The sequence below is a fragment of the Triticum urartu genome, chromosome 5 (assembly GCF_003073215.2).
Source record: "Triticum urartu cultivar G1812 chromosome 5, Tu2.1, whole genome shotgun sequence".
NCBI classification, from domain to species: Eukaryota; Viridiplantae; Streptophyta; class Magnoliopsida; order Poales; family Poaceae; genus Triticum; species Triticum urartu.
The window spans coordinates 450,667,011-450,688,086 of NC_053026.1; the positions used below are offsets into that span (position 1 = coordinate 450,667,011).

At 43.5% G+C, this 21,076-nt stretch overlaps 1 protein-coding gene across 1 annotated transcript; it reads right to left on the reverse strand.

Moving 5' to 3' along the window:
* Window positions 1-15,878: 15,878 nt before the first annotated feature.
* LOC125556222 (putative BPI/LBP family protein At1g04970) lies at window positions 15,879-18,061 on the reverse strand. The gene is made up of 6 exons (XM_048718998.1): window positions 18,046-18,061; window positions 17,872-17,917; window positions 17,335-17,689; window positions 16,900-17,148; window positions 16,406-16,531; window positions 15,879-16,037 (listed from the first exon to the last, which is right to left on the reverse strand). The coding sequence occupies exons 1-6, from the start codon at window positions 18,059-18,061 to the stop codon at window positions 15,879-15,881; spliced, it is 951 nt and encodes a 316-aa protein (XP_048574955.1).
* Between the last annotated feature and the right edge of the window lie 3,015 nt (window positions 18,062-21,076).

The following is a 21,076-nucleotide window of genomic DNA, read 5'->3' on the forward strand; positions in this document are numbered from 1 at the left end:
TCCAAGCAACTTCACTCCTCGAGAAGCCGCGGATAATCAATTCAATGAGAATGCTCTCTTCATCATTCAAGATGCAATTCCACCCGAAGACCTACCTCATCTTCGTCCCTTTGCCTTGGCCAAAGATGCATGGCGTTGTGTTGTCTCTCTCTACCGGGGAAGTGCAAGCATTCAACACTCCAATTATGAAGTGGTACAAGATGAGGCCGATGAGTTTGCAATGAAAGAAGATGAAGAACCTCGTGAGCTTTATTGGAGAGTAACCAAACTCGCGGTCTCACTACGAGATCACGGGAGCAAGGACACGGATGACAATTGGATCAAGCGCAAATTCCTCAAGTCAATGATGCCCTATCACAAGGCCATGTCCTCCGTCATTCGTCAAAGACCGGACTTCCACACTTTGACCTCAAGCGAAGTGTTGGATGAGTTTGTGGCCATGAACATTTTGGACAAGACCGCCGACAATGCGGTGCTCCGTTCTCAACGGGCAAAGAAGCCTAACCTAGCATTGAAGGCCAAGCTCACCGTGGAAGAAGAAGAAGAGGAAGAAGAGGAGAGCAACCCCGAAGATATGAAGTATGCATATCATGAACACATGGCACTTGCTTCAAGGCAATTTTGGAGCAAGAAAAACTCAAGGCCAAACTTTAGCAAAAGCAACTCGAGTGGCACAAGGGGCAAGCAACGTGTAAGGACTTGGTACAATTGCGGCAACGTGAGTCATTTCGTTGCGGAATGCCCGTATGAGAAGAGGGAAGACAATGGTGGCAAGCTCATCCGAAAGGACAAGGCCAAGTCGTTCCCCAACAAGAACAACTTCACCAAGAAGACTCCTCCCAAGGCTTTGGTTGTGCAAGAAGAGTACAATGAGGATGATGACGATGATGAAGATGGTGAGTCGGTTGCCATGGCCTCCGTTGCCATTGCAACAACGTCACGGGTGTCTCTCTTTGACTCACCCAATGAGAGCATCACCGCCAAGTGCCTCATGGCTAAAGCCACCAACAAGGTAACCTCCAACATCAAAACTACCATCATTAATCATCCTTCCCCGACGGATAGCATTAATGAACTTGAGGGAGCTAATGTGGAGGCTAACGAGTTTGAGGCCTTTATGGGCAAACTCAACGGAAAATCTAAGAAGCACTTTGTTGCTCTCTTGGAACAACTTAGTGAAGCCAATGACATGATCGAGGCTCACGAAGACACCATCTCTAAGATGGAAGGGCATAGTCGTGACTATGCCGATGAGATTTCGGATCTTTCCAATGCTCTTGAGGAAGAGCGTGGTCTTCGTTTGGCTCTTGAGGAGTCACACAACGTTGATCATGCTAAGTTAAAGAAAGATTATGATCATGTCCTCATTGTTTCTCGTGTGCTAAATTCCGAGAAGGCCAAACTCGGGGTTGATCTTGCTAGACTCAAAGAGGAGTTTGATATACTTGACAAGGCCCACAAGGCCTTGAAGGGTATTCACGCTAGTCTCAAGGAGTCTCATGATCAACTCCAAGTGAAGCTAACTAAGGAGAAAGCAACTTTTCCTCATATGGTTTTAACTGATAATGCAAATGCTACTAACCCGTGTTGTGAGCATATACATCTTGTTGAGGAAAATGCGAAGTTGAAGGAGCAACTTGAGAGAGGTCTTGCGACTTGCATACAAGGCAAGAAGAACCTCAACGATCTCTTGATCAACCAAAAGGGAGGTGTGGCCAAGGAAGGGGTTGGGTACGTGCCCGACTCCAAGAACAAGAAGAAGAATGACAAGACCAAACGACCTCCTCCCCTCATGCAAACCTTTGTGAGGGAGGGAGAGAGTGCCCCCGAGGAGAAGAAGAAGAACAATGTCAAGAAGGGCAATGCCACACCTCTCAACAAAGCCGGCAATTTTAACCCTTCTTATGTGTTATGCCGTGCTAGTGATGGGCATGTTTATGCCAAATTTGTTGGTTCTATTCATGAATACATTGAATGGTCTATTTGGGTTCCAAAAACCCTTGTTACTAACATCAAAGGACCCATTACAAAATGGGTACCTAAAACCAAGCATTGATCTCTTGTAGGTGTTTGCTTCCGGTGGGGGATCATGGTTGCTCAATAGCGGAGCTACAAATCATATGACCGGAAGCAAGGACTTGGTGGTGGACGTGCACAAGGTTCCATCTGTGCCCACCAATGTCGAGTGGGGTGACGTCTCATCTTCTAAGGTATTGGAACTTGGCAAGGTGGTCATCTCTCATGATCTCACGATCGAGAAGGTCATGCTTGTTGAGTCCCTTGCATACAATTTACTTTCCGTTCGTCAACTTGCTATCATGGGCTTTGCCACTTTCTTTGATATCGATACCGTGGCCCTCTTGTGGAGCAAGACTCTTAAAGTAGCTTTTGTTGGGCATGTCGAGAACGGTCTATATGTGATTAACTTTTCGGAGCGACCCACTAAGACCACGACATGCCTAATTGCTAAAGTTGATGTGGGATGGCTTTGGCATCGCCATTTAGCCCATGTCAATATGAGATCTTTGCAAAGTCTCCTCAAGGGGGACCATGTCCGTGGACTAACGAATGTTAGTTTTGCTAAAGATCATGCTTGCAGTGCCTGTATCGAAGGAAAGCTACATGAGAAGGCTCACCCTCCCACGACTATCATTTATTCAAAGAGGCCTTTGGAGCTCCTTCACATGGATCTCTTTGGGCCTCCATCCTTCGATAGTCTTGGAGGTAGGAAGTATTGCTTGGTGATTGTGGATGACTACTCAAGGTACACGTGGGTGTATTTCTTCAAGAGGAAGAGCGAGACCCAACAAACCGTCATTGACTTTGCAAATGAAGCACAACGTCAACACAATGCAAAGATCTTGACACCGGCACCGGGTTCAAGAACTACACCTTGGATGAGTTTCTTAGTGACGAGGGAATCAAGCATCAATATTCCGCACCCTACACCCCTCAACAAAACGGTGTTGCGGAGAGGAAGAACCGGACGTTGATGGATGCGGCAAGGACCATGATGGCGGAGTTCAATTCTCTGTACAACTTTTGGGCCGAAGCCATCAACACCGCATGTCATGCATCAAATCGGCTCTACCTCCGCAAGGGCTTGAACAAGACTCCATATGATATACTCACCGGTAACAAGCCCAACCTCAAGTACTTCCGGGTATTTGGGTGTAAGTGTTTCATTCTCAAGAAAGGTGTTCGGTTGTCTAAATTTGAGGCTAGAGCTTATGAGGGCATATTTGTTGGTTATGCTACAAACTCTCATGCTTACCGTGTCCTCAATAAATCCACGGGACTTATTGAGGAGACGTGTAACGTGGAGTTTGATGAGAATAACGGCTCCCAAGTGGAGCAAAGTGGCACTTGTGATGTAGGTGATGAAATTCCTCCTCAAGCCATAAGAAGAATGGGTGTTGGTTTTATCCTACCCATTGAGGAACCCCTTGTGGCCGAAGGAGAAGGACAATGCTCCACTCAAGTGGAGCCATCACCAACCCAAGGCCCACACGCTTCCGAAGAACAAAGTGAAGGCCCTCAACCTCATGAACAAGACCAAGGGCATGATCATACTCAAGACGGTGTGGACACACCAAGTGATGCCCAAGGTCAAGTTCTCTCCCCCGAGCAAGTTCAAGATCAAGAACAAGTTCATGACGGCGCTCAAGATGATCAAGTAACCGCTCCTCAACTCACCACCGAGGAGGAATTAGAGCGTCGTGCCGCCAAGGTTGCTTCCAAGCTCTCCACCAAGGATCATCTCACGACGAATGTGCTTGGAAGCTTAAGAAAGGGGGTAAGCACTCGTAGACAATTAGCAAATTATTGTGAGCATCACGCGTTTGTCTCTTATGTGGAACCCCACAAGGTCTATGAGGCGCTAGAAGATCCGGATTGGCTCAATGACATGCATGAAGAACTCAACAACTTCGAGCGCAACAAAGTGTGGAGATTGGTGCCAAGACCGACCGGAAATCACAATGTCATAGGAACCAAGTGGATATTTAAGAACAAGTAAGATGCCCATGGGATCATCATTCGCAACAAGGCTCGTTTGGTAGCACAAGGCTACTCCCAAGTCGAGGGTATCGACTACGGTGAAACCTTTGCTCCCGTTGCTCGTCTTGAATCCATTCGCATGTTGATTGCATATGCTTCTCATCACAACTTTAAGTTACAACAAATGGATGTGAAGAGTGCTTTTCTTAATGGTCCCATTAATGAATTGGTTTACGTCAAGCAACCCCCCGGGTTCGAGGATCCCTACTTTCCCGATCATGTGTATCAACTCGATAAGGCACTCTATGGCCTTAAACAAGCCCCACTTGCGTGGTATGACCACCCTACCGAGTTGTTACAAGACTGTGGTTTTGAAGTTGGGCTAATCGACCCCACTCTTTTTACTAAGAAGGTCAAAGGGGAGTTGTTTGTGTGCCAATTATATGTTGATGATATTATCTTTGGTTCTCCTAACAAAGCTTTCAATGAGGAATTTGCCGCTCTCATGACCTCAAAGTTCGAGATGTCCTCCATGGGAGAGTTGAAGTTCTTTCTAGGGTTCGAAGTGAAGCAAAGAAGAGAAGGAACCTTCATCAATCAATCCAAATACACTCAAGACATGCTCAAGAGATTCAAGCTAAGTGACGTCAAGCCGGCTTCCACTCCAATGCCCACCAAGTGCCAACTTGACTTAGATCCCAATGGTAAAGTGGTGGATCAAAAGGTATATCGTTCCATGATTGGATCCTTGCTTTACCTTTGTGCATCTAGACCGGACATCATGTTGAGTGTGGGAATTTGTGCACGGTTTCAAGCCGCACCTAAGGAAAGTCACTACTGGCAGTCAAACGAATCTTTCGATATTTGGCTCATACCCCAAACTTTGGCTTATGGTACCCAAGAGGATCAAACTTCAAGCTTGTAGGGTACTCGGATTCCGATTGGGCGGGAGACAAAGTGGATAGGAAGTCCACTTCCGGAGGGTGCCAATTCCTTGGTTGCTCTTTGGTAAGTTGGTCTTCCAAAAAGCAAAGTTGTGTGTCTCTCTCGTCCACCGAAGCGGAGTATGTGGCGGCCGGTAGTTGTTGTGCACAACTCTTATGGATGAGGCAAACTTTAAAGGATTACGGTGTCACTTGTGACAAAGTGCCTCTTTGGTGTGACAATGAAAGTGCCATCAAGATCTCTCTCAACCCGATGCAACACTTCAAGACGAAGCATATTGAGATCCGGTATCACTTCATCCGAGATCACATTAGGCGAGGAGAGATCGAGCTCAACTACGTCAACACTCATGATAACCTTGCAGATATCTTCACGAAGCCCTTGGATGAAGCAAGATTTCACGAGGTAAGGCATGAGCTAAATATCATCGATTCGAGCAATGTTGCTTGAACCCTTGCACACCCCACCATACTCAATGTGTTATCCTATTTAGATGTAGGCATGGACATAGGGGGGGTGATGTTCTCTCAATGAACTCTCCCTCCCCCCCATTATGCATAAATCAATCAAGTCTTTCACATTAGCCATGTTTGATGGTACTTGTGCTTCAAAGACGAGTTTTGGTCATGGACCCAAGGATAATTCTTCGCGGTGCCATACCAATTGACTCAAACATAGGTGGCTACGGCCACCGCCCTCTCTTTTGGAGAGGTGGTGTCTCGTGGTTGGTTCGTTTGTCGTGTGCCTTTCTGGTTTTGTGTGTTGCGTGGTCTTGTGGTGTCGTGTTGGCTCGGAGTGGTTTGTGCAAAGATCTAGTTTTTCGCGCTTGAAACGTGCATCTTCTTGAGCCCACGGTACTACCGCGTCTGGGCGCGGTACTACTGCTTTGGGAGGCACAGTACTACCGCGCCACAGCATGGTACTACCGCTCTGGTGCGGTACTTTGGAAGTACCGCGCCGGGCGGTACTACCGTGTCTGGGCACGGTACTACCGTGCCGTCAAGGGCGCGTGGGGGTTATGACTCAGGCAGGGGAGTTCCAACTCCCCATACCCATTCATTGTCTCTCTCTCCACGTCTCTCCCGCTCAAGAACGGCGCCGGAGGCCCTCGTCGGATCTCCGTCTCCGGCCACTCTCCTCGGATTCCGACCGATGGGATCGTTCCCCACCACTTCCTCTTGCCATGGACCAAGGTTTTTCCCAAAATCCCTCTTTTTCTTGGCTGTTCTCTTGCTTCTAGGTTTTTGGGGAGAAACTTGTCGTTCTTGAGATTTTAGGCCAAATCTATGCAAGAGTAGGATGTAGGAGAGTCGTGATGCGTAGGAAACATACTTGATATGCTGTCTTGTGGTAGCTTTGTCCAACCGTAGTACCGCCATGGTTTCACGGGCTTTTTCATATTTGAACCAGTTCAGATCTGACGCGGTGCGGTACTACCATGCCCGATGTGCGGTACTACCGCTCTTGCGGTACTACCGCCCGTCAGGTGCGGTACTACCATACCGTGCGGTACTACCGCTCTGCAGACGCGGTACTACCGCACCGGCCGCGGCGCTAAGGTCGTACTACCACTCCTACACCCGGTACTACCGTGATCCTGCACGGTACTACCGCGTCTAAGAGCCATACTACTATCTTAGCTCCGCAGCTCTTGGCAGTACTACCGTAGGGATCAAATCTCTCTCTAGGCATTTATCATGTGTGCTTTTTGCTTGTTTCACTTGCTTTGTTGTGGTCTTTGCATTAATCTCTCTTGGCTGTTGTGGGTGTTTTTGCGTTCTGTGTCTCAGGTGGTGGCTCTCGCCATTCCAATCCCAGTCGTGACACTGGCTCCAAGCGTCTGCGCAACCCCCAAGATGAAGCCCTAGAGGGATCCAATGCCCCCAAGCGCAATGTCAAGACCACTGCCAGCAAGCAAAAGGAACCTGCTAAGGGCCGGAAGATCAATCCCTATGTGAATCCTCGGGCTATCCTCAGAGGCAACGAGCTGTTCTGGACCAAGCAACAGGCTCTCATCTATCTGGATGTGATCAAGAACAAGCAGAATACCTTTGTGGATGTCAAGTGGATAGACATGCATCACCTGCGGAAGGACAAGTTTCGTGACTATTTTGGAGAGGCTCTCGACTTGGTGGAGCAGTTTGCTATTGAGCTGGTGATCTCTTTTCACCTTGACTATGACCCTGAGCTCATTTGTCAGTTCTTTGCCTCAGTGTACTTTCATCCCGGGGAGGAGCGGAGGATGACTTGGATGACCAATGGCCGTCAGTTGTCTGCGACATGGAAAGAGTTCATGGATCTTCTGCACATTCCTGATGACGGGCTTCAATGTTAAGACACCTATGATAGTTTCTGAGAGGATGGGCCAGGAATGAAAGTGGGATTTATAAGCAGAAAAAAGAATGCCTAACGCAACTCATCGAGGCACTCAATGTTAAGGCTGAAACCACTCTTCTTTCTATGAACGAACATCGAACCAAGTCCGAGGCTGAGCAAGGCCTACGTGCTCTCCTCAGAGAGGAGGAACTCAAATGGGCTTTGCGCGCGAAAACGCTTAAGGCTGTAAAAGGGGACGACAACACACAATTTTTCCATATGGTTGCAAATGGTAAACATAGGAAGAAGAAAATCATACAGCTTGAACAGGACGAGGGAACAATAGTGGGACATGAAAATTTGAAAACATATATATCCAACTATTATAAACGTCTCTTTGGACCTCCCAATACTTCCACGGTGTCTCTTGATGAGTCTGTGATTGATGATATACCTCAATTACAGGCAGCGGAGAGTGAAATTCTCTCTACACCGTTTACTGAAAAAGAAGTTCTTTTGGCCATAACTCAAATGAAGCCGAATAAAGCACCGGGACCAGATGGGTTTCCAGCTGAATTCTATAAGAAATGTTGGCATATCATTAAAAATGATCTTATGCCTATGTTTCATGACTTTTTTTATGGCCATTTGGAGTTCTTTCACCTAAACTCTGGTACGATTACGTTATTACCAAAGAAGAATGAGGCAGTCCGGATAGAACAATTTCGACCCATTTGCCTGCTGAATGTGAGTTTTAAAATCTTCACAAAGGTTGGAACCAATAGATTGACACAAATTGCTCATTCAGTGGTTCAACCTAGTTAGACAACATTCATGCCGGGACGACACATACTCGAGGGAGTAGTTGTCTTACATGAAACACTTCACGAGATTCACTCGAAGAAACTAGATGGGGTTATACTAAAAGTGGATTTCGAGAAGGCTTATGATAAAGTAAAATGGCCTTTTCTTCAGCAGGCAATGCGCATGAAGGGTTTTAGTGAAACCTGGAGGCACCAAGTGGATACTCAAGTCCAGAAGGGTAGTGTCGGTATTAAGGTGAACGATGACATTGGTCATTATTTCCAGACGCATAAGGGGTTGAGACAAGGGGATTCCATGTCACCCCTTGTGTTCGATATCGTGGCAGATATGTTGGCCGTCATTATTGGCAGGGCCAAGCAACATGGTCAGGTAGAGGGTCTAGTTCCTCATCTGGTTGATGGAGGAGTGTCCATTCTACAATATGCCGATGACACTATTGTTTTCATGGAACATGACATGGCTAAGGCACATAACATGAAACTTATCTTATGTCTCTTCGGGCAATTGTCTGGCTTAAAGATCAATTTCCATAAGAGCGAGGTGTTCTGTTTTGGGAAGGCCAAAGACGAGGAACATACCTACAGACAATTGTTTGGATGCGAATTAGGTGCTTTACATTCAGTTATTTGGGTATTCCGATTCATCACCGTAAATTATCCAATAAAGAATGGAAATGTATTGAAGAACGAATTGAAAAAAAACTCAGCTGCTGGAAGGGCAAGCTGATGTCATATGGAGGTCGATTAGTTCTGATCAACTCAGTACTAACTAGTATGCCAATGTTTTTACTTTCGTTCTTCGAAATTCCGAAAGGGGTCCGAAAGCGACTTGATTTCTTTAGATCTCGATTCTTTTGGCAGTCTGATGAGGCCAAGAGGAAATACCGTCTCGCGCGATAGGATATCCTTTGTCGACCTAAAGACCAAGGGGGTCTCGATATTGAGAACTTGGAAATTAAGAATAAATGCCTTATGAGCAAATGGTTGTACAGGTTAGGGACAGAGCCAGAGGGCATGTGGTCTCAAATCCTGCGCAATAAGTATTTGCACACGAAAACGCTAGCCCAGACTACCATCAGACCAACCGACTCACTGTTCTGGAAGGGACTTATGAGAACGAAGGATATGTTCTTTCGTAGGGTCAAATTCTTGGTTGGCAATGGGATGTCAACAAGATTTTGGGAGGATACATGGTTAGGAGAGACACCTTTGGCCTTACAATATCCTACCCTTTACAATATTGTGCAACGTAAGGAAGATTACGTAGGTATCGTCCTTCAAACTATTCCCTTGAATATCTAGTTCAGATGTACGCTAGTGGGTGCGGGATGGACAGCCTGGATGCACTTGGTTCAGAGGTTGATTCAAGTTCGACTCTCCGACATGCCGGACTCTACACAATGGAAGTTAACTAAAAATGGGATATTTACGGTGAAATCCTTTTATATGGATTTGATTAATTCTGGCCCCTCTCAAGGTCACTTCATATATGGAAGGTTAAGGTTCCTTTGCGGATTAAATTTTTTTATGTGGTTTGTCCACAAACAAGTAATACTCACAAATGACAACTTACTTAAGAGGCGATGGGTAGGCAACTCGCGGTGTTGTTTTTGTGCTCAGGATGAGACAATACAACATTTATTCATTGAATGCCCACTTGCCAAGTTACTTTGGAGAACGATTCATATAGCTTTTAATATTAATCCCCCAGTAGATATTGCGTCTTTGTTTGGGACGTGGTTAGCTGGGGTTGAACAGACTACGGCAGCTCGTATTCGGATTGGAATATGTGCGTTACTATGGGCTATATGGAACTGCAGAAATGATATGATTTTTAACAGACAACACAACTTAACTTTTTTGCAGGTTATCTTCAGAGCTACAGCTTGGATCCGTACGTGGTCCTTACTCACTCCTATGGACTCCAGGGAGCCTTTGGTTACTGGGTGCAACCAATGAGAGATGGTGGCTCGGGCTATATTCAACTGGTTCGGATGGCGTTCGCATAACAGGATAGATGACTAGAGAGCTTGTCCTTATTATCACCATATCGGTTGTTGTTAGGCCATTTCTATTTTTTCAGATTTATATGCTTCGCTTTTGCTCCGTTTGCAAGCTGTAAAACCTTTTGAGGATACTTTCTGGATTTTTAATAAAAGGGCCGCATGCATCATCATGATGCAGAGGCCGGGGGTTTTACCTCCATTTCCAAAAAAAAGGAAATATTTACATTTACAAAGTTACATCTGTGGTTATTTACAGATTTTCAAGGGGGGCACTAGTAGAAAAAGGGTCAAACGTGAAGCACATTAGTGCCGGTTTGAATTAGAGCCGGCACTAATGTGTACATTAGTGCCGGTTCGTGGCGGCGATCAATAGTACCGGTTCGTGGCGAACCTTTAGTACCGGTTCATGCCACGAACCGGTACTAAAGAGGCTGTGTCAGCCTGCGGTCAGGCTATGGCCCCACCATCACCATTTAGTGCCGGTTCGTACCACGAACCGGTACTAATGAGGTTATGGCAAACTGTTTTTAGTCCCACCTCGCCAAGAGAGAGGCAGTATGAGCGGTTTATAAGCCGTGAGTGCACAGACAATGACGAAGAGTTGCAATGCTCACCTACATGTTGATTAGCTTCAAGCCTTGCGGAATAGCATAGATTGCACTGAGCTATGTGCAGTGCAGTCTACACTATTCCGAATGGCTTGAAGCAAATTAACCAGCATTGCACCTCTTTTTTATTTTTAATAACTTATTTAAACTCCGGACTTCTTTTGTGTTCAGTATGCAGCATTTAAAGCAACATCATCAATTTCCAACATGTTCTGACATCATTTGTTGTTTTTCGGTCATTTACCTAATTGTTTAGAGAGCTAAATGACCGTGAAATTGAAAATCACTACAAAATGAATCCTGAAAATGTTGAAACTTGGCATGGTATCATCATATCACCCGCATAGCATGCGCGAAAGAGTAGAGAGGGTCACGGCAAAAACTGGACGCACTTCGTGTACAAACTGGACAAACTCTTTCCGAGTATCAGGGTTTCGGAGTCCGGAGTGGGTACTAATGTGCATCCCACCAATCAGGAAGAATCACACGAATCGTGTGTTTCTTTCTAGCTCTTGCGAGTCGTTGGATCAAGGGTGTGTTTCTTCCTAGCTCATGTGAGTCGTTGGATCGAAACTACCACAATCACTTTGTGAGCCAGACGACCCTGTATATAGCCCACCTCTCGCCTTCCTTGCATAAGTCTTTCAGTTCATCGACTACATACATCTACCAGTTCATCGACTGCATACATCTACCAGTTCATCGACTGAATACAAATCATTCGGATTCGCCATCATACATCCAACCGTGCATTTGATATGCATATATATGCATCACGAGCCACGGTTGGGCTGTATGATGGCGATACCGATTGGTTTGTTCTAGATCCGACATAAAAGGTTTGATACAACTTCTTTTTTGTGACATAAGAGTTATCTCTCCTCCTACCTATTTTAGTTACACAACTACCTATTTGTGCCAAATTTTCACTTTTGCTGTTGCTCTTGCATCATAAGCATCCATGTTAACTGGACTTACAAGTAATGCAATTTAACCAAACTATCTTGTGATCTTCGCCAAGAGAGAGGCAGTATGAGCGGTTTATAAGCCGTGAGTGCACAGATAATGACGAAGAGTTGCAATGCTCACCTACATGTTGATTAGCTTCAAGCCTTGCGGAATAGCATAGATTGCACTGAGCTATGTGCAGTGCAGTCTACACTATTCCGAATGGCTTGAAGCAAATTAACCAACATTGCACCTCTTTTTTATTTTTAATAACTTATTTGAACTCCGGACTTCTTTTGTGTTCAGTATGCAGCATTTAAAGCGACGTCATCAATTTCCAACATGTTCTGACATCATTTGTTGTTTTTCGGTCATTTACCTAATTGTTTAGGGAGCTAAATGACCGTGAAATTGAAAATTACTACAAAATGAATACTGAAAATGTTGAAACTTGGCATGGTATCATCATATCACCCGCATAGCATGCGTGAAAGAGTAGAGAGGGTCACGGCAAAAACTAGACGCACTTCATCTGTTACATGGCCACTCCAATGTTTTTTAAACTTATTTGAACTCCAGACTTCTTTTGTGTTCAGTATCCAGCATTTAAAGTGATGTCATCAATTTCCAACATGTTCTGACATCATTTGTTATTTTTCGGTCATTTACCTAATTGTTCAGTATGCAGCATTCAATTTCCAGAAAAAATAAAAAACTATACAAAAAATTACTCAAAAATAAATAGAAGAAAATAAATAATGCAGAAAAGAAAAAACTATATAAAAAACTACTCAAAAATAAATAGAAGAAAATAAGTAATGCAGAAAAGAAAAAAACTATATAAAAAATTTGTTGGCGCGCTGCCCAGTGGGCCTGCCAGACCTAGGGTGTGCAAATGCAGGCCCAGAAGGGCCAGCCGACTTACAGGGCAGCGCGCCTTAATTAATTAGGCCGAAAAGCCTGCTATATAGGGGAGTTCGAAGAGGTAGCCGCAGCTGGGTTTATAAACCAGTGCGGCTGCCCTTTGCCGGGTGAGGTGGGACTAAACTTTGGGGTGGCAGCGCAAGGCCTTTAGTATCGGTTGGTGGCTCCAACCGGTACTAAAGGCCCCCCCTTTAGTACCGGTTGGTGGCTCCAACTGGTACTAAAAGCCTTCGTTTCCCGCTGCTTGGCCTGGCGAAAATAGGCCTTTAGTACCGGTTGGAGCCACGAACCGGTACTAAAGGCCCATCCTATATATACAGCACTTGCGAAAATTCAGTTAAATCTCCACTTCTTTCGTCTCAACCTCTCGCGCGCGCCCGTCGCCCGTCGTCGCCGCCGCCGCCCGTCGTCCGTCGTCGTCGTCTTCGTCCCCGCCGCCGCCTGTCGTCGTCGCCGTCTCGCGCCGCCGTCCGTCGTCTTTCGCGGTACGTCTCTCGCGCTCTCCCCGCTGCCGTCGACCGTCGTCGTCGCACATGTACGCCGCCGCCCCGTACGCCCCCGCCCGTACGTACGCCGCCCCCGCCCCGTACGCCGGCGCCCCCTCTCGTACGTATGGTGCGGCGGCGTACGGGGGCACACACACATACACACACACATATATACGTACACGTACACGTACATGCACACATACACACACACACATACGTACACACATATATACGTACACACACATACACACACACATTTTTTTACTTATTTTCTGTTTTTTAGAAAAGTTAATTAGATGATCGAATGTTAGATGAATTAGCTATAGATAGAAAATTGTCGAACTAGAGATTTGAACTAGTTGAATAATTAATATAACTAGTTTATTTTTAGTAAGAAAATTGTCGAACTAGTTTATTTAGGTATATGAGATTTGAACTAGTTGAATAATTAATATAACTAGTTTATTTTTAGTAAGAAAATTGTCGAAGTAGTTTATTTAGGTATATGAGATTTGAACTAGTTCAATAATTAATATAACTAGTTTATTTTTAGTAAGAAAATTTAGGTATCTAAGATTTGATGATCTAAGTAAAATATTATTTGTTAATGCATTTTTCTGTTTATTTAATTTTTTATATATAATTTGAGTTTATATAAATGTTAGATTAATGTCGAATGTTAGATGAATTAGATAGAAAAGTAATGTCAATTGTTAGAGATGAATATAGTAGATATATTAATGTCAAATGTTAGATGAATATATATTTGGCTAGATATAGGTGTTTAATGTTTCATCTATATGAACATAGGAAATGTCATCTGACGACGAAAAAGATTTCATTATGTGCGAACACTGTGAAGACCAGCGCGGCCTGTGCGACCAAAATTTCCTTGTTGATGGTAAGCGCTTCAGCATCAAGCTGATGAGACATTCGAAGTTGATACAGTAAGTTACTTTGTCAATTATTATTTGAATGCAAAACTTATGCTTCATTTGCTTCAATTTATAATTTTAAATTTTCACTATTCTACTAGCGCATCCCCTGCCATGCAAGAATTTTTGTCTTGGATAAGATAGGTTTTAGTGCTATAGATGATATGGAGGTAAAGAGAGTTTACTTGAAGATGGGGCATGGGTATACTTTCAACGTCAAATTATATAATGGAGACACATACACCCATTTTGAATGCAAAACTTGGCAAGCACTATGCAAGGCTTATGCATTTGAGCCTGATATGGTTATCACCTTTGATATTCGTCCGGAAGATGATATTGAAGGTAATATAGACATCTGGGTCGATGTGCAAACGCCTCCAGTTCTACCATTTGGTGAGTTTTTCTCAACCATGCATGCATATGTTTATGTCTTTCATACAGTTTATTCAAAAATAGTTGACAACTAATTTGTATTGTCAGCTTATTTCGGTTCAAGCAAACATGTCTGGCGCTTGGTAGACATGACCTACTACTGCCCCGGGGCTCAACTAAACTGCGAGGAGATAAGTCATTATGTTTCATGGCTTGAGGATCTTAATACTGTCAAGACAATTTTTTTCCTAAACTTAGAAATGTTAGTACTCAAAATGTGCGACCAATGGTGATCGTATTGAACTACGGTCACATCTATAATCGAAAGATGGTAAGATTTTAAATATTTGTCCTTAATTAGTGCATCTTTTGCATACATTATTTTTGAAGCTAAACTTTCATTGCTTAGTATATTAATTACTATACGATGTTCTTCAACAGGGACTTCCGATGACAGTTGTGCCTCAGTGGATCGAGACAAAAGGTCGCATGTCAATGGTTAGCTTACGACCAAGATTTCCTACATTGCACATGAGTGCATTCAGGATTTTTGAAAGCGAAGAATGCTTAATAGTGAAAGATTGGAGCAAAATTGTTAACGATCGCAGAGAAGTACTAGGGGGCAGCAAGGAGAAGCGCAACCCAAGATTAGGAGATAGATTCATCTGCATGCTCCAGTATGATGAATCAGGAGAGCTATACATGTTCTATGCTATTCTATCTGAGAGGGAGCAGCAGGATCAGTAGCTACTAGTTCATGCTCTTAATTAGTACTTGTCTCATGTCCGTGTCCTGAACTTCGATGTTGGTGATGGTTATGTTGAACTTGATGATATCTTTGCTTCTGTTACAAAGTGAATGTTTCCTCTTTAAGCTAGCCAGCGTTGATGATGATTAGATAGCTAGCGGTAATGACTATGATGATTAAATAGTGGTAATTAGACGACTATGATGATTTTTAGCTAGCTAGAGTTTATTTATTTATTAATATGCGATGATGATGATGATGACGACGACTACAACTCATTATAACATAAAACAATCCTAAATTAAATTGATAACACAAATTTAATTGAAAAATACAAAATAAAACAAAAACCTACACCCATTTAGTACCTATTGGTGTTACCAGTCGGTACTAAAGGGCTCCCGCCCCTCGGAGCTGGCTCGTGCCACGTGGATCCCCTTTAGCACCGGTTCGTGCTGAACCGGTACTAAAGGGGGGGCCTTTAGTGCCGAAACTTTAGTGTCGGTTCCTAAACCGGCACTAAAGGGCCTTACGAACCGGTGCTATTGCCCTGTTCTGCACTAGTGGGGGGTGATTATTTACAGACTACAAACCGATGCCGGACCTTAGTTTATACTAATTGTTTATACAACCGACACTAGACTACAAGAGGTACAATCAATGAAGTAGCTTCACAACGTACATTAGTTTATACTAATTGTTTCATGGTGACTGCGGGACCTTTGGTGACTAATCCAACAACCTGCTTTATTCCAGATCTATTCATTGGTTCGACGAAGGAAACATAATGCTTGAGTATGAAGTGAGGATATAAGCATCTCTGATGACGAAGCCCTTGATGATGGGCAACGGGAAACCGTGTCCAAGATACGAGTTCACGTAGGGCACGAACACAGTTTTCAGGACGATACGCGTCGGACTCTGACAATTTAACAGGATTAGCATAATGATGTTCAAATAAGTAAAGTAAAATTAGGTATAATGAAATATGAGTGCAGCTCCATTAGTAACCACTGGTTTTTCTTTTCGTGTCAGGTTTAAGGACATCTCTGAAGGCATTTTCTGTTATAAAATGGTACTCCTTCATTTACTTAGCATAACATAATCTTTCATAAAAAAAGCCAGATATCTTCCTAGACATGAGGTCGCAATTTCCGAGCTCATCTCAGTGCTAGCATTTAGATTAGGAATCTCCCCTGCTACATCTTACTAAAGTGTGCATTTGGGTGCAATTAAAGGCCCTACCACTGGGAGACAAAAAAACTAAAAATGGCGAGGCAAAAATTTACCGGCACTATACCAGTATGAAGTTTGCCAATATCGCTCCACTTCAAGTCAAACGAGAAATAATTTAACTCAACGTTTCCAACAAGATTATTCCCAGAAACACTTGCACGTCCAGAAACAGAAACTGACTGCAAAAGCAATATGTATTACAATAAGAATAACTGTAAGAGATTGAGAAAGATGCATATGTTTTCATGGAGATACAAACTTCCAATTATCCAATACAGCAAAGTTTAGTCTAGTTTACTTTAGTTTACTTTGATTGTTAACAGCAAATCATTGGATGGAATGTTGATTTCTGAGCATATCAAATAGCAAAGTTTAGTTTGATTGTGTGAAAAGTTGAAATATTGAGAGCCTGAAGCAACATAAAAAGGTATTCTTTAATACCACCCAGATGGTGCATATGCATTGTCATTTCACTCCAATAGATTACCTTTCATAAACTGAACAACTAGGATAGGAACACACAAAATCAGTGAGAAGAAAAACTCACCAGTGATATGCATGCAACTGGAACTATATCATCAGAACCCAATACGGTTACTATGACATCTAAGTCCATCGTGGTGTCAATTCTACCTACATTAATCCTCACAGAGGGAGGTGATATAGCAGAAATGTTCAGTAGCATATCCTTGTTTGGATATTTACGGTACAACCTTGGAATCAAAAACCTCCAGCTAGCAGTGTTCAAAAGAAACTGATCGGGAACCTTGTCCACCATATGTTGTAGTAAACCAGCCTGAATGAAAAAAGTGATCACGTCAATCAGAATAGGCTCACTGCTACGTAGTAGTATAGTTGAAACATGGAAAACGTCTAGGTTCAAGTTAGCAACTCTGCACTCACATAGTCGATAAGAATACTATTCTTTTGAAATAGGAAGAGAAAAGGAACAAGTTTACAATGATAAATGATCATAGTATACCTTGAAGTAGAGAGCTGAAACAGAGTTGAAAACATCTTCGTCCAATGAAATCCACAGCATGTTTGAAGAGCTGCCAAGAGGTGGTGCAAGTTTGGTATCACCAAAATGCATGTCACTCCGAGGAGCAGTTTTATTAGATGGAATAAATAGTCCATCTATATCAAACTCAATAGAGGAACTACTGAAGCGCGGATCATTAATAAATGTCACATTCATAGTAGCGACTCTATCAACATAAATTTCCTTTGGAAGACCTCCTAGGAAAAGGTCGAGCTTCGATGCACCCTCAACTATTTTGTTCATAATCGCGTTTTCCATAGATGATCTGATATGATTGCTAAAAGCATCTATGAATCTACAAAAAGCAAGAGGATATATCAACTGAAGTGGGTTAAATAACATCTCACTAAAATTCGTTCAAAAAGGAAAACCCTAGTTCACTTCAGATACATATCATGACAAGAGTTTTATATAGAGAAACCCCTACTCAAAGGAGTTGACAAAGTATTCACAAATATGAAATTGTGAACCACGTACCCTTGATAAAACCAAGAGGATCCTCCATTAAGTGTTATGTCCAAGTCTTTCATATAACAGCCACATTCCATGACAAATAGTTTGAATGATCCATTTTCATTCTTCAGCCCCACGGAAACCCCAACATCCATTCCTTCAACCTTAGTGAAAAGGATTCATGAATATACCTCGTACCTTCTTCCATATACATGTCAAGGTTGTCTAGTACTAAAAAGTTACAAAGGTAAAGGATGTGTAACTATCACATATGTCGCACCCCAATGAACAAAACAAAGGTGCAAGGTTTGAGATGCTAAGAACACTTCCAAGTAAATGTAAAAATTACATAAAAAAGCTGCAATTGTTTGCAAAAGAAGGCATGTAATGTGAATCTAGGTAATTAGTTGCTTGTTCAAGCTTTTCAACTTAAATAATTTTAAAATAAAAGTAACTTTCTTTTTGCCTTGTCCAAATGAACTGGTTATCATCAGATCAAATGATTTATGACGCATCTAGAATTTCTAAGTTACCTTACCAAAATGATGTTTAGTTGCTTGCTTCTGTCTAGGTGTATAGTTAGATTCTAGATCGTAAGTTCAGAAACCCCATTGTGCTAAAATTGAAGGAAATATGCCCTAGAGGAAATAATTATGTTATTATTTTATTTCCTTATATCATGATAAATGTTTATTATTCATGCTAGAATTGTATTATCCGGAAACATAATACTTGTGTGAATACATAGACAAACCAAACGTCACTAGTATGCCTCTACTTGACTAGCTCATTAATCAAAGACGGTTATGTTTCCTAACCATAGACATGTGTTGTCATTTGATTAACGGGATCACATTATTAGGAGAATGATGTGATTGACATGACCCATTCCATTAGCTTAGCACCCGAACGTTTAGTATGTTGCTATTGCTTTCTTCATGACTTATACATGTTCCTATGACTATGAGATTATGCAACTCCCGTTTGCCGGAGGAACACTTTGTGTGCTACCAAACGTCACAACATAACTGGGTGATTATAAAGGAGCTCTACAGGTGTCTCCAAAGGTACATGTTGGGTTGGCGTATTTCGAGATTAGGATTTGTCACTCCGATTGTCGGAGAGGTATCTCTGGGCCCTCTCGGTAATGCACATCACATAAGCCTTGCAAGCATTTCAACTAATGAGTTAGTTGCGAGATGATGTATTACGAAACGAGTAAAGAGACTTGCCGGTAACGAGATTAAACTAGGTATTGAGATACTGACGATCGAATCTCGGGCAAGTAAAATACCGATGACAAAGGGAACAACGTATGTTGTTATGCGGTCTGACCGATAAAGATCTTCGTAGAATATAGGAGCCAATATGAGCATCCAGGTTCCGCTATTGGTTTTTGACCGGAGACGTGTCTCGGTCATGTCTACATTGTTCTCGAACCCGTAGGGTCCGCACGCTTAAGGTTTCGATGACAGTTATATTATGAGTTTACGAGTTTTGATGTACCGAAGTTAGTTCGGAGTCCCGGATGTGATCACGGACTAATGAGGAGTCCCGAAATGGTCGAGACATAAAGATTGATATATTAGACGGCTATATTCGGACACCGGAAGTGTTCCGGGTGATTTCGGAGAAAACCGGAGAGCCGGAGGGTTACCGGAACCCTACCGGGAGAAGTAATGGGCCATATGGGCCTTAGTGGAGAGAGAGAGGGGCAGCCAGGGTGGGCCGCGCGCCTCCTCCCCCTGGTCCGAATTGGACTAGGAGAGGGGGGGGGCGCCCCCCTTTCCTTCTCCCTCCCCACTTCCTTCCCCCTCCTAGTAGGAGTCCTACTCCTACTAGGAGGAGGACTCCTCCTAGCACACCAATAGGGGCCGGCCGGCCTCCTCCCCTTGCTCCTTTATATACGGGGGCAGGGGGCACCCCTAGAAACACAAGTTGATCCACGTGATCATATTCTTAGTCGTGTGCGGTGCCCCCTTCCACCATAATCCTCGATAATATTGTAGTGGTGCTTAGGCGAAGCCCTGCGACGGTAGTACATCAAGATCGTCACCACGCCGTTGTGCTGACGGAACTCTACCCCGACACTTTGCTGGATCGGAGTCCGGGGATCGTCATCGAGCTGAACGTGTGCTAAAACTCGGAGGTGTCGTAGTTTCGGTGCTTGATCGGTCGGGCTGTGAAGACGTATGACTACGTCAACCGCGTTGTGCTAACGCTTTCGCTGTCGGTCTACAAGGGTACATAGATCACACTCTCCCCTCTCGTTGCTATGCATCACCATGATCTTGCGTGTGCATAGGAAAATTTTGAAATTACTACGTTCCCCAACAGTGGTATCAGAGCCTAGGTTTTATGTGTTGATGTTATATGCACGAGTAGAACGCAAGTGAGTTGTGGGCGATATAAGTCATACTGCTTACCAGCATGTCATACTTTGGTTCGGCGGTATTGTTGGACGAAGCGGCCCGGACTGACATTACGCGTACGCTTACGCGAGACCGGTTCTCCCGACGTGCTTTGCACAAAGGTGGCTAGCGGGTGACAGTTTCTCCAACTTTAGTTGAACCGAGTGTGGCTACGCCCGGTCCTTGCGAAGGTTAAAACAACACCAACTTGACAAACCATCGTTGTGGTTTTGATGCGTAGGTAAGATTGGTTCTTGCTTAAGCCCGTAGCAGCCACGTAAAACTTGCAACAACAAAGTAGAGGACGTCTAACTTGTTTTTGCAGGGCATGTTGTGATGTGATATGGTCAAGACATGATGCTAAATTTTATTGTATGAGATGATCATGTTTTGTAACCAAGTTATCGGCAACTAGCAGGAGCCATATGCTTTACGGCTTAGAATCGGGACTTCAACGACGTTTTGAACATCATGGAGCATATGAGATGTTCCAGGAGTTGAAGTTAATATTTCAAGCAAATGCCCGGATTGAGAGATATGAAGTCTCCAATAAGTTCTATAGCTGCAAGATGGAGGAGAACAGTTCTGTCAGTGAGCATATACTCAAAATGTCTGGGTATAATAATCACTTGATTCAATTGGGAGTTAATCTTCTAGATGATTGCATCATTGACAGAATTCTCCAATCACTGCCACCAAGCTACAAGAGCTTCGTGATGAACTATAATATGCAAGGGATGAATAAGACTATTCCCGAGCTCTTCGCAATGCTGAAAGCTGCGGAGGTAGAAATCAAGAAGGAGAATCAAGTGTTGATG